This window comes from Scardinius erythrophthalmus (assembly GCF_964197995.2).
Source record: "Scardinius erythrophthalmus genome assembly, chromosome: 8".
Lineage (NCBI taxonomy): Eukaryota > Metazoa > Chordata > Actinopteri > Cypriniformes > Leuciscidae > Scardinius > Scardinius erythrophthalmus.
In genome coordinates, this window is record NC_138228.1 from 4,294,047 (window position 1) to 4,308,930 (window position 14,884).

The following is a 14,884-nucleotide window of genomic DNA, read 5'->3' on the forward strand; positions in this document are numbered from 1 at the left end:
AATATTAATCTCATGATAGTAGCCTAATAGCCATATATTGTAAAACAAATGCACTGAAAAATAAAGAAAACTTTCATAATTAGTTTTGTACTAATTTCTATACTTGAAAGAGATGAGCACATGATCTTTTATTTTGACGGAAACTGCATCGAGCTTTTATTTTGGCGGAAAACATGGATAAAAACAAATCTCATTAAACTTCTAGTAAATTTCTGTAATCGTCAACTATGCAGATGTGGAAATAATCTGTGACTGGGTTATGGGTTCCTACACTCATAGCCAAAGTGTTTTGAAAGTAGTTCTGCTTACCGCGGACTCTACACTTTCTCATCTCTCTCTCCTGATCCTCCTCACTATCCTCATCATCAGCCACTGGAGCTGATGAAGGTCCTGCTGCTGCAGAAAACATATATATCTTGACACATTTTACAGCGTCTGCTTGAAGGGCCTGTATCTATTTTTCACGCTATTTCTCTGCACATTCCTTGCGTTTCTTCTCCATCTCTCAGACTATTTTGACAGATACACACTTGACACTGCACGCTCACTCAAAGCCCAAAGGGGGAGGTGTTTAAAGATGTGATTGGGCCAGCCCAGTGTCAATCAAGAAAACAACCAATGGGCCGCTGATCTACGCGTTTCATGGGCCGGTCTGTCAGTGGAAAAAAAACTAACGCTTACTTTTTTTTGACCAATGCATTACACCGGCACTAACCCAGCGCCGTCAATTAAACAAAACAAAACAAATGGGCCGCCGATGTACGAGTTTTATGGGCCGTTAAAAAAAAAAAAAAAAAAAAGTATGAGATGTATCGGCCCAAAAGCACGTCGGCCCACCGGGCATTTGCCCGGTATGCCAGATTACCAGTCCAGCCCTGCAAGGAGGCAGTCTCTCACAATGCGGTTGGATTGTTTTCCCACCCGGTATGGGCGTGGCCTAAATACGCTCTGTACGTAACCGCGTCTCCATGGAAATTGGAAAGACAATAACAAACTACCGGTTTTATTGCTAGTAGGCTAACTTACTGTTAGCTGTGTTTAACTGAAGAAAAAGAAAAAAAAACTCCATTTTAAACACATAAATTAGAAATACTTGTGTGGCATCACTTTTAACTTTGTCGTTAACGTTAACTTACTCTGTTTGTATCTGTGTCATAAAGTCTAACTTATCCTATAAGCTTTTTCACGTCAACTCGATAGAAATGGTAAGTAACGTTACTTTTACACACCAAATACACTAACGTTATATTAAAATGTTATGTTTTCTGGCTGTCAAAAGTTTGGAATGAGTAATATTTTTAAATGTTTAACGTTAAGTGTCTTATGCTCACCAAGGATGCATTTATTTGATGAAAAATACAACACATTCTCCAGAAATCATTCTAATATGCTGATTTGCTGCTCAAGAAACATTTTTTTTATTATTATTATCAACGTTGAAAACTGTTTTGCTGCTTAACTTTTATTTATTTATTTTTGGAAACGAGATAGAACAAGTTTAAATTAATTCAATATTTATATTTAAATGCTGTTCTTTTTAACTTTATACTTTATAATAAAGAACCCTGAAAAAAAAGAATCACGTTTTCCACAAAAATATCAGTATATATATATATAGCCTATATATATTTTTTGTTTACATTGACAGCAATATAAACCATTATTAATAAATGAGCACCAATTATAACTGATAAATTGAGCACTAAATCAGCATATTAGAATGATTTCTGAAGGATCATGTGACACTGAAGACTGGAGTAATGATGCTGAAAATTCAGCTTTGATCACAGGAATAAATTACATTTTAAAATATATTCACATTGGAAACACTTGTATTACATTTTAATAATATTTTACCATTTTTACTGTATACTTGATCAAATAAATGCAGCCTTGGTGAGCAGAAGATACTTTCAAAAACATGAAAATTAATAAATAAATACAATTATTCCAAACTTTTAACCACCCGTGTATATTCAGCTGGAAGTGTAGTCCAATTCCAGAACGAATGAATGTTATGAGTCGGTACTTTATAATGAATAAAAAAAGAACCAGAAACTAACTGTTTTGTTGTTGTATTAAAGACTCCTGAGACTTAAATCACATAGCGACTCACTAGTTGGTAATTTGACATGTTTTTCAGCCTAAAAGCGCTGAGTCATCATCTGGGAAACTGTCGGGCAGCAGCGGTTTGACTCGCACACGGGCCCTCACCTCTCATGTGGACGAGAGCCTTTTTGGGACCCCCAAACAGGTAGAAAAAAGCTTACTTTATAGTCGTAGACAATAAATGAAAAGCAAAGGAAAATCCAACAGTCTTTTGAATCTTTCTCAGCATTCTGCTGCTGATATGAAAGATGATGCTGAAGGCAGAAGCGTGAGGTCAAGGTCACTGTCACGCTCTGCTCCTGCAACCAAAGAGCCAGAGACAGTCCGCATCATCACTAAAGACCTCATCAGAGACCTCAGGCAAGTAGAAGCAAAAGGTTTTTACACTCTGGAGACATGTAGTTATCCTTATTGAGATATTTACATTACTTGTTCAAAATGTTGGTGTAACCTGATTTGACGTGAATAAAACCAGTAAATCTGTGTATCCCTGAACTGCATATATTGGCCATTTGTGTTTTCACTGTTTTTAAAGGGGTCATGAATAGAGAAATTTCTTTTGACATATACGAGGTCATTGCACTATAAAAACATCCTGCAAGTTTCAGAACTCAAAACGTCCTTGTTATTCCACAAACAGCTTTTATTGAAACCAAGCTCTGAAGACAACTAGTTTCGGATTTTGTCAAGACCATCTTCTACATCATCACATCTTTGGCCCCGCCCACTGGCATGTTAGTGAGATTAGAAGAAAAGAGAGTTACAGAATCACTGGACTAAAAGTTACATTACCTTCCATGCGAGGAATGTGCATTATTTGTTTGTTCGAAAAAATTTCACTGTGAATTCTTTGGTAAATCAGTTGCAATTTCGGCGCAGGCTTTTCAAACAGACTTTAACTGCAAGTTATGAACCCGATAGTAATGCAACAATATGTAAGTAACCGTGATCGTTCTAATGCTTAATCTGTGATCAGTGATTTCTGATTTCATGTAGTTAGACGTTAATTTTTTATTGACGTTTATGCATCAGTAAATCAATCCAGTGACTAAACAGTCAACTTCACATCGTTTCTCTTAGTAGCAATCTGTTATTTAAACTGTGATTAAATTATAAACTGACAGCAATCAAAGAATGCTCCCTTTATAATCGCTGGAGCTGCCAATCAAAGAGCGCAAGTTTATCAGTGACTGAGTCCATTATAATCAATGACGCTGTCTTCACTGCACAATGAATATCTTATTCACATAGTGTTTGCACTGTTAGTTATTATGAAAGCATTCGTGGGAGTGCAGAAATCGAGTTGCATTGACAAGATCACCGCATTCATGTGTGTCATCGGCTACATCGGCTACATGAATGCTGCAACCTTTCATGCGACGGGAGTAGATCTAAATATAATGCTATAATCAACACTTTTCACATTAGTTTATCTCGACAGCTTTAATAGTAAAAATGTAGTTAAAGTTTTTGAGAGAGTTCCACATATAATACTTATTTAAATTGCAAGCAAATCACAGCAGTCGGCGTTAACACTGAAGTCTCACAGTAGACACGCCCCTTTTATTTCTAAATTATGACCATTTTTGATGTAAAAATCCTATTAACATTATAAGTGCTCCTCGGGAAACATTAAAAATGAATAATAATAAAATAATGCAGTTCATAACCCCTTTAAGCCTGCTCTTTGCTCGTTTTTTTTTTTTTAAACCAGAATCCGAAGTGAGGACCCACCTGAACAGTCTTTAATCCTGTCCTCGGATCAGTTCAGACGGATCATGGTTGAGTCTCATGTTCCTAGTGAAGAGGAGAAGGCAGCTGTGCTGGAGGCCCAACGCCAAGCCTGCGAGGAAGCCCTGGTGAGTCAACCATATCAAACTCAATCTGCAATTTGTCTTAAATACTTTTTGATCACACACATGCAGGAGCGGATCTACTGGGGTTGCATGGGGTGGGCCACCCTAAGAAAAAGCATTCCCAGACCATAAGCCACCCAGAATTATCCCAGTATAATATATAAATGTTTCCTGTATTGCTTTGTACTAGCAGTGCTCCAATGTCAATAACAGAATATTTACTCATTCAGTCATTTCCTTTGAATCGCTACATCGTGAGAAATTATTTTAAAAAGACCACAACAACGTTTATTCTTTGTTCATGCATGCACATTTTTACAAGAAAGAATTAAACAAACAATTCTGTATGAACTGAATTTAAGGATGTATTAAACTCAATGAAACAAACCACAATGCTAATCTAATATCGATAGAATAAAATAATGAAACCACATCATCTTAATTAATTAATGCACAACTTAATTATAAGTGCCATCATTTAGAAATAAATGTACTAGCATTTGTGACAGCCAGAAGCTGACTCAAAAATGTAATATGTTGCTGGGTCTTCATGAAATGTTCGTGCTTTATAGAGTAAGCATCTGCAGCTCAATCATTTTCATCTATCTATAAATTACAGAAACGTCTGTCTGTCCGTCTGTCTGTGTGTGTGTGTGTGTGTGTGTGTTATTCGCATATCTCTTGAACCGTTAGTCCGATGGATTTCAAACTTGACAGGTGTCTTGCTACGGGCACAAGTAAGTGCAGTGCAACGTTTGATGTTGTTTGGATTAATAATGCAAAATATATTGTTAAATATATATCGATAAAAGAAGCACACACTGGCTTTTGCCGCTCTAGCCGCTGACCATTCTCCCTCTCACACACACACAGCACCGGACCAGAGACAGAGAGGGTCGGAGAAAGCAGTGGAGCTTAAGTAGCGTTTTCTCGGAGTTCACTGTGTAGTCTGCTCCCTGAATCGTGTAGTTAAATTTTCCACATTTATTGTATGTCATTGTCAGTATCAGTATTTGCTTTCTACCATGTACAAATAAAAATGTCACTGAACTTTTGCTGTGTAATTGTAACAATGAGCACTCAAATACACCAAACCAACAATTACTAAAAACACACACAAAAACTGATTTTGCATGGGCACGACGCGCTTATTCATTTGTGGATGTTAACTGAATCTGTAAGTCAGCTATACTGTTTACTTCTGAATATTATATTTCATTCTGGTGCTCTTAACGTTATCGCTACTGTGTAATACAAGCCTATGCTATTCACCAACTAAACATATCCTATTCAATGCGTTCACAGTCTCTTTCACAGCCATCATTTGTAGTTGCCTATTCACAAACTGTTTGCTCAAGCATAGCGTTTTCTCGGAGTTCACTATGTGTTTTCTACCATGTACAAATAAAAATGTCACTGAACTTTTGCTGTGTAATTGTAACAATGAGCACTCAAACACACAAAACCAAAAATTACTAAAAACACACACAAAATATCATTTTGCACTAGTAATATTTAATTTGTGTAAAGACTTTGATTCCTGAACTTATTCTTGTTTGGCACTGCCATTGTTGTCACTGTGTGTGTGTGTGTGTGTGTGTGTGTGTGTGTGTGTGTGTGTGTGTGTGTGTGTGTGTGTGTGTGTGTGTGTGTGTGTGTGTGTGTGTGTGTGTGTGTGTGTGTGTGGTTGGCTTCCAAGCACTGCTATATGCTTCAGGAATTGTAAATCTAGTTCAGTGCTCTGAAACGAGGATACGCAGTAGTGCTCTGAAATAAGGAGGCAAAGTCCTTACAGTTTATTTCTTTTAATAAATCATTTGTAAATTCATGTCCCAGTTACACTTAATGTCACATTACTCTTCATTACATCAAAAAAGAAACCAAATACAAATCCATTTTGTATTTTAACAATGTAATTGTTGTTCTATTTATTACAACCAAATATAAATCTCATAGGTTAAGAATTTTTACAATTATTTCAAAATAATAACTAAAGGCTGTAAACTATTTAAACAATATATTATATATAGCTTGGTAAACACTGGTCACAGACATGAAGATGTACCTTTAATTTCACTGAGCAGATTGCTTTTTAAACCAGTGTCATCATGTTTCCAGGCCATTTCAAGTTTGAATTTTGAAGTGACATAAAGCGGTGTTATCCAAGTGACAGAGCTGTTTAATGACTTTTTAATTAGTCTTCCCATTAACGCATTCATTTTGTTCATTCAGACTGATTAGCGAACGTGGATGTGCATGTAAACACAGACATCCCAACCTGCACAAAGTCATTTCCGGGAGTCAAGAAATCTTCGGGAGTGTTCGGGTGTACTTATTGATTGGGGGCGGGGGGGATTTTAACTGATTTGTGGGCATCAGGGAGCCGCTATCGACATGCGGGAGACTCCCGGAACTTCCGGAAGACTTGGGATGTCTGTAAACAGGAGGCGGGATTTATCACACAAACCAATCATAGCGCGATAGAAGGAGGCAGTACCTCCTCTCAAATGACTTTCCCCCATTCATTCTTAATTACTCCTCACTAAACCCATCGCACACTTTAGGGGGTCTGTTAACATTTTGAGATATTTGATCCTATTTTTTTCACTGCCTCCCTTGCCTCCTCTGAGGAAACGCCCCTGATCTGGTTGTTGTCATATCAGGATTCTGCAGAGCAGAGAAAAGCACAGATGCGTCAGGCGGACCTCTCTCGGCAGAAGAACCAGAACCTCAGTGAGCTCGAGATAGAGGCGAGGGACCGCGCTCAGTACCTGTTGGAACGAGCCAACGCCATGAGAATGGAACAAGAAGATGAAGTCAAGAAGCTCAATGAGGTAGATAGGACCACACTAACAAGCCAAACCATGACACACTGGTTATTTCCGACATGCAAATGTTGTCTTTGTACTCCTGCAGTTTATTCGGAAAGCGCAGTGCCATGTTGTCTGGGATGCGCAGATTGAGGAGAAGAAACAGAACCGCACAAAGTGGCTGGAGGAGGAGAAAAGGCTGGATACCATCATGGAGGAGGAGCATTGCCGAGCCGTAGAAACTCAGGAAAAAAACAAACAACTGCGCAAAGAGCAGATGATTCAGTAAGGATGTTTACACTCTTTATTCCATATACTCTACATACAATGTATTGCTCCCTGGTTAATGGGTGGGTGTATTAAAGGGGGAAGCTGTGCGTCCTCGACCAGATACAGATGCGCCTGGAGGAGAAAATGCTTCAGGATGAGATCAAGGACCAGGAGGGTCAGCAGTTGCTGGAAAACATGGAAAAGATGCAGATGGAGGAGCTCAAAGTACATGCAATGAATCTCCAGATCAATTTGAATCAAAACTACTGGTAGTTTTCAAAATCACTCTTTGTGTAATGTTATCTCAGGTCATTGAAAGGAAGAAGGAGGAGCAGAGGAAATTGCTTCAGGATATTCAAAGGATTAATGAGGAGAACCTGCGTGCTAAAGAGCAGAAAAAGGAAGAAGAGAGATTAGCAGATCTGCGTGCTGTAGAGTATGCAACCAAGAAGTTGGTAAGTTCTCACTATCGCCCCTCTTGACATCAACCACTGTAATCTTAAACTTTAAAATCAGGGGCAAACTGTTCTTGTAGTTCTTACCTTGTTAATGAAATACAATAAATAAGATTAATTAAGCATTCATATAGGCCAATTCACACTGCATCGACAGACAGCGACCAACGTGGACAAACACCAGATTACAGTACGTCACTTCTCAGACATTCCACAAGACGACAAACATGATTCAGCATAAAAAGCCCTATAAGCCCATGCAAACACCAGACGAACTGTCTTGTTGCTGTCTGTCTGCGCAGTGTGAATTGGCCTTATAATGTGAGATCAAATTTTCCCTGCTCCCTTTTGTATTAAGTACTACAGACTACTTTAAAGGGATAGTTTACGCAAAAATGAAAATTCTGTCCTCATTTACTCACCCTCATGTCGTTCCAAATCCGTAAAACGTTTGTTTATCTACAAAACAGAAATGAAGATCTTTTTGCTGAAATCTGAGAGCTTTCTGTCCCTCCATTGACAGTCTTCGCAACTAACACTTTGACCACTTTCTCATAAAGAGTTCGTAAAAGGAACTGAGTGGTTTAGTCCAAATTTTCTGAAGAGACTCGATTGGTCAGTTTTTCTGTCATTTGGCCAAAATCTCAAGTAACAAACTGTGAAGTGCTTTGCACAAGCAATTGGGCTTGTACAGGATTGGCTATGACTCGACAACACATGCTAGACGAAGACACTCTTCTCTGCTCCTCAAATACATACATATATACATACATAATTATAACCACCCATTTTACAGAAAAAGTGTTTAAATATTAATATTTCAGTGCAAAAATGCTGGTAATTCTTGTGCTCATTGTTTTCATTAGGATCTGGCCGTGTGGTCACATTTGGTCCAGTTGCAAAAGTTCAAATTGAATCAGAACATTTATGCATATAAGTCAGACCTCCATGCAACTGGACCGTAATATTCTTCATTGTAAATTAATTATTTCCAGTCTGTCATTTGTCTGTCCATTGATTTTGCACAATATTAGAAGTGGACCACAAGTGAAAAAAGATCTTTTTAAGTCTGACCTACTTTACTGTGATCAAAGGAAGGATCACATAATGGTAGATTAATCATAGGAAAATGTTGAGACAAGCTAAACAAAAAACTTCAAGGACCTGGCGACATCAGCAGCTGCAGTTGGCTTTCCCACCAAGCCACATTGAATAGCCACATCAGTCCCATATGTGTTTAATTAACTCTAGGAACGAGAGGCAGAGTATGAAGCTGAGCAGATACGAATCAAAAAAGAAAAAGAGAAGGAAGTGGCGCGACTGAGAGCTCTTCAAGAACGGGACAGAGACCATAAAGCTGAGCAGGTAAAATGATACAGATTGTTTTTATAAAAAATTACTAAATTCCTTTGTATGAGAATACCCATGATGGCGTAATACATTTTGCATGCTGGATTCTGAATTTCAAATAAATTAGTTTTTCTCTGAACTGTGAGGATGAGATCAGGGCACGGAGGAACCAGGAAGCGGCTGCGAGGGAATGGAGAAGAAAAGAGAAAGAGCAGACTTTGAAAAAGCTGGAAGAGGAAGAGAAGCTAAAGGCTGCTCGTGTGGAGCAAATGACTCATAAGAATCACTTGCTGTCCATTGAAGCCAGACGAGAGAGAGCAGAGTTTGAGAGGGTCCTGAGGTACAAACACCATCACATGTGTCAAGTACTATTAGCATGGCCGTACACAAGGTTTTAGAAATACAGAGGTCCAAAAACTAAGCTTGCTAACATTTTCGGGTCCCCCCGATCTACATTTGTGCATTTTAAAGGGGTCATATGATGCTATTTTAAAAGTTCATTATTTTGTTTATTGGGTGTAAAAGAATAGGTTAACTTGCTTTTATGTTAAAAAAAACAAAGCATTTGTTTACATACTGTATATTATTGCATAGCCTCTATTCCCAGTCTGTCTGAAGCACAGATTGCTCTGATTGGCCAGCTGACCCAGTGCAGTGCATTGTGATTGGCCAAAATCCTCAATGCCCTTTCCATAATTGGAAACTCCAAGGCTTCTAAAGCAAATGTAAACACACAGTTAGAATAGAATAGAATCGGGCATTTATATAGCGCTTTCATATGTACTACTATACACCCAAAGCGCTTTACAATCATATCAGGGGATCTCTCCTCAACCACCACCAGTGTGCAGCATCCACTTGGATGATGCGACGGCAGCCACAGAACAACGGCGCCAGTGCGCTTACCACACACCAGCTATAGGTGGAGAGAGGAGAGAGAGTGATAGAGCCAATTCAATGTAAGGGGATTATTAGGAGGCCATGATTGGTAAGGGCCAACGGGTGGAATGTGGCCAGGACACCGGGGTTACACCCCTACTCTTTACGAGAAATGCCATGGGATTTTTAATGACCACAGAGAGTCAGGACCTCTGTTTTACGTCTCATCCGAAGGACGGTGCTCTTTGACAGTATAGTGTCCCTGTAACTACACTGGTGCGTTAGGACCCACACAGACCACAGGGTGAGCACCCCCTGCTGGCCTCACTAACACCTCTTCCAGCAGCAACCTGGTTTTCTCAGGAGGTCTCCCATCCAGGTACTAACCGGGCTCAGCCCTGCTTAGCTTCAGTGGGCAACCAGTTTTGTGCTACAGGGTGATATGGCTGCTGACAAAGTTAATAATGGCATTGGTATAACCGAATCAGTTAGAGCCCGAAATGATCAAGCAGATAGACCAGAACCAATTTCTGCAAGCACGTCTAGAGCAGGGCTGCGTTTCCCGAAACCCTCTTAACGCTACGTCGTTCTTAAGTTACACCTTAAGCTGTACCTTATCGATAATACGCGTTTCCCGAAATGTTCTTAGTTAAGTATACCCTCTGTTAGTCATTTGTTCGGAAGGTTGGTCTGGACCACTCTTAGCTTTACCTTATCACTGTTGCAGGTCTATACGAATATAACTCTGAAGTTTTAATACTACCAGACAGTGTTCAGTTAGGCTAATTCAAGTGTTTTCATGCAAAGAATAAAATTGTCATTACACTGATTGTTGTTAGATTTTTATTATATTATTATATATATTAAATTATTAATTTAATCAAAGAGCGCTTTTAAAGGCCAGTGAAAGCATAGGCTACTGTCAGTTAAGTCCTAGGCCTATTCGGATGCTAATTGTTTCTCATGGGCTCGTATTTGAAACATTTACAGGGGTAAGTCGGCGATTTTAGTGCTGTCCGAATCCATCATATCAGTGTTTTTTCTCCCCCAACCCGCGTAAAAATCCCTGGCCAAATTAGTACCTACTGTTTTTTGACAAACAGGTTGTGTGGTAATTTAATTGCCGTCTGAATCATCCACATCTCTGAGTTTACAAGAAGATATTCAAAATTCACTGTTTAAATCCTTTTTGATCACTGCTGAACACCCTATGTAAGATGTACACTTTTATTACTGAAATGCTGGAAAGTATTTACAATAACAAAATTTAATCGCAGATCCACCTCAGCGAACAAAAATGGGAAAGAGAAGAAAGCACAGAAAAATTTTAAATGGTTATGGCAGCAATATATGATGCAATTTTAAAATATGTAGGCTAGGCTATTACAGGCTATTATAGTTTGGATTATTTTTTATATTATCCCATGAGTCCTAATAAATACAATTTAGAGGGGAGAATGGACAAAGATAAGAATTGAAGATTGTATGCTGTATACTCCTTTTCCAGGGCACAGCAGGATTTAATTAAGAAAGAACAAGAAAAAGAGGAGCAGCGGCATCAACAGATCCAAAGACATGCTGAGGCTGTGAGGCAGCAGGTACGGGAGAGAGAAGTGCAGACCGTCAGCCAGCGCCGAGAGCTGATTCGAGAGGGGGAACGACTGGAGGAGGAGGCACGCAATCGCAGAGCCCGAATGGACGAGATTAAAGAAAAGAAGCTAAGGGAACTCAGGTATGTCCTTAAAGGGGTGGTTGATTGCTATTTCACTTTTTTCATTTTAAATACTGTGTAATGTTGCTGTTGGTGCATGAACAGTATCTGCAAAGTTGCTGCGCTGAAAGTTCAACGTAAGCGGAGATATTGTCTTTTAAAAATCAGGAAGTTTAATGCCTACAAAAACGACTCGAATGGGACTACAACGAGATACTTCCCGGGTTTTATACGTAACTAACCCATACATTTACATCAACCCTCCCTCCGGAACATGTTCTGCTGTCGAAGAGGAGGAGTTATAGTGGAGAGCTGTAGCTGTCAGGTCTTCTGTGTTCAGGCTTCCTACAGACGCTGTAGTTCGTCAACAATGGTTAAAATTTATGTTTGATTATGTTCCTGACAATTACAATCGTAGTTTAGCTCTCTGTGCTGCGCATTTTACGGAAGACAGCTTCCAGAATCTACACGAGTTCAATGCCGGATTCAACAAGAAACTATTACTACAACATGAAGCAGTTCCAGCTTTAATACCAGAAGCAACAGTTGTTGGGCCACAACCTGCAAGTAAGATTTAATCATTTTAAATGTATTTGCCTGTATAATTTAAGACGTAATGTTTTAGTTTTATCAAGGATGTAAAAAAATGCCAGCGCTGGCTTTAGTATATGACAAACGCGTACAAACATTTTGGACCCGAATTTGTAATATGTACAAATTTTGTAAACGTATTTTCCATGTATACTTTATGACGTAATTTTTTTATTTGATCAAGAACGCAAACCAATGCCAAAGCTGTTTGGTTATAGTAGCTAGTTAGTTCGATGCTATTTTGTGTGTATAAGACAAACGTGTACAAACTTCAAAAAATTATCGCAACAGCAAACTTCAGCTGCTGGAATCACATGTACACCTAAAGAAAACGACAAACTGAGTAAACTAAGTTTTGTGAATAGTTAAACGGTTGTTCATTCTATCAATAAAACAATATCTTTAAAAAACGGTATTACTCAGTCATGTATTCAGTTTTAAATGTTTAATCAGGGGGAAACCGTATCTCAAAAGCTAACAAACAGCAGTAGCATTTTCAAGTAACAGCGTATGGAAATTCTTTGAGAGAATAATAATAAAATAAAAAAATTTACCATTCAGAAACGTTTAGTAAGAGCCGTGTTTGCGGAGGTTCTGCTTGACTCTCTTCATCACCGCTCTCTGGGTCTGATTCTGGCTCAAACTGATGAGGCAATATTTACACCATTATTTACTGTCGCCCGTAAAGGTAATGGGCGTGAAGATTCCGGACGCAGTTTAGCCAATTACTACACACCGGCCGAACTAACCAATCTGAGCCCATTGCCTCTTTCTGAGGGAGTGGTTTCATAGAATCAGGAAGTCAACCGGTCGTTCAAATGACAGAGGAGGAAGCGGCTTACAATAAAGGTGAAATTTTGGAAAAATAAGGCGTTTTTTAACAAACGAAACACGAAGACATGTTATATTGCAGCCCATAAACACAATCAAGCAAAGAAAAAAGGCAGTAAACCACCCCTTTAAAGTAGAGGGCAAAATGCATTTTTCTGTATATACACTATTCTCTTTGCCACCGATATTGACTCATAAACACTAGTTTATCAATAAATGATTAAAAGTAATTCAATTAATGTCATAAACGTGCGACTAGTCGACTAATGGCTTAAATGAACTACTAGTCAGCCAGAAAAAATCTTTAGTCAGGGCAGCCCTAAAAATGACATAAGACTGTAATGAAAATATGAGTTATAAATGAGCAATGAAATAAGGAATGATGGATTGCATACAGGAAAGAAGACACAGTGGCCTCAAAATGTATCATTCCTATTTTGTACCCGACACACAGTGGACTTTTCCCTCCACGGTAAATTAGAGAATGAACTTGCGCTCTCGGGGGCGGTTCAGTGAAAAGAGGAGGTGTGTTCCGGCACAAACGTTCCCTGGTGCTATTTTGCAGTTCCAGAAAACAATTCCGCCACAGACCAGGAAAACCCTAGTCTAAAGCCAGTGGCGCATTATTCAGATGCTATTTTAAGGGCGCATGCTTGGCTAATAATGTAGCGTGTGCACAACGCGCATACACTTTGCTTCTCTCATCTACACACAGCAGTTGCCATTTTTTCAAACCATACATAATTACAAGGAAAAATAATCCACATCAGGGAAATCATTGTGGTGTCCATGAAGATGTGCCAAAATAGGCATAAATCTAGCTTACACATTTACCAAAACTATTATACGCCTGTTTAACCGAACAATGTCACTTCTCTGTGTTTTACGGCCCTGACGAGAACGTCGGTCTCCTCGGCTGTGAACCGCTCCTGGCAAATCCGCTATTATAATAGCAATCCGCCATAGAACAAGCGCGCCAGCTCTTAAAGGGAATGTGAGATGTCGCTCTGATTAGTTTATGGCACGTTACGGGCCAAACCACACCTATGAGTAATGAAGCTTCTTCAGACCAACCCATTTTAGATTTGCGTCGGGCGCAAGAGTCATTTATCCCGTCAGTATAATAGCAACAGCGCCTTAGAGCCGCCCACAAAGTTACTTGCGTTTCGCGTTTGATACTTGATACCAATCTTCTTACTTTACAAAGATTATATGTTGGCTTTATATGTCATGGTCACACACATCTTGCAATGATTTAGACAGACAATCACATATTTCCTCTTCTGACCACAGGGCAGCTGGGCTCTCAGAAAAGTACTGCAAGGAAGTGGAACGCAAAGTTTAAGCTCTTCCATCTTTTTCAAACTGAGGAGCAAGAGAAATGGAGGCTACGTCAAAATGGGGCAGACCTGACCTGTTGAAAAGAGATGGTATTCATCCCTCCCAGACTGGCTAAACTGACCGTCTGCTAGCTGTCTCACATCACCAAGGTCAGATAAATTCCATCACATAGAGCCTCTTTCACCTAGATATCATCATATAGAGACTGTGTCTGTTCCCCGAATTAGGACATACAAAAAACTCCTAAACCCATTCAAGGGTAAAAATAATTCGTTACATTTATATAGCGCTTTTCTCGAAACTCAAAGCGCTTTACATAGAAGGGGGGAATCTCCTCAACCACCACCAATGTTCAGCATCCACCTGGATGATGCGACGGCAGCCATATTGCGCCAGAACGCCCACCATACACCAGCTTACTGGTGGAGAGGAGACAGTGATGAAGCCAATCAGTATATATGGGGAGGATTAGGAGGCCATGATGGACAGAGGCCACTGGGCAAATTTGGGATTTTTTTAATGACCACAGAGAGTCAAGACCTCGGTTTAACGTCTCATCCGAAGGACGGTGCTCTTTTGGCAGTATAGTGTCCCCATCAATACACTGGGGCATTAGGACCCACACAGACCACAGGGTGAGCACCCCCTGCTGGCCTCACTAACGCCGCCTTCACACTGGCA

The 14,884-nt window shown here is 39.5% G+C and overlaps 1 protein-coding gene across 1 annotated transcript; it reads left to right on the plus strand.

The window, feature by feature from the left end:
• Window positions 1-853: 853 nt before the first annotated feature.
• Window positions 854-14,644, plus strand: LOC308694898 (cilia- and flagella-associated protein 45-like; the record flags this gene model as incomplete). Its single annotated transcript, XM_081372708.1, has 12 exons — window positions 854-877; window positions 2,144-2,254; window positions 2,336-2,469; window positions 3,824-3,968; window positions 6,629-6,799; window positions 6,882-7,060; window positions 7,141-7,270; window positions 7,354-7,500; window positions 8,752-8,865; window positions 8,997-9,190; window positions 11,237-11,461; window positions 14,156-14,644. 12 exons carry the CDS (start codon window positions 854-856, stop codon window positions 14,205-14,207), a joined length of 1,626 nt encoding a protein of 541 aa, XP_081228834.1. The 3' UTR covers window positions 14,208-14,644.
• Between the last annotated feature and the right edge of the window lie 240 nt (window positions 14,645-14,884).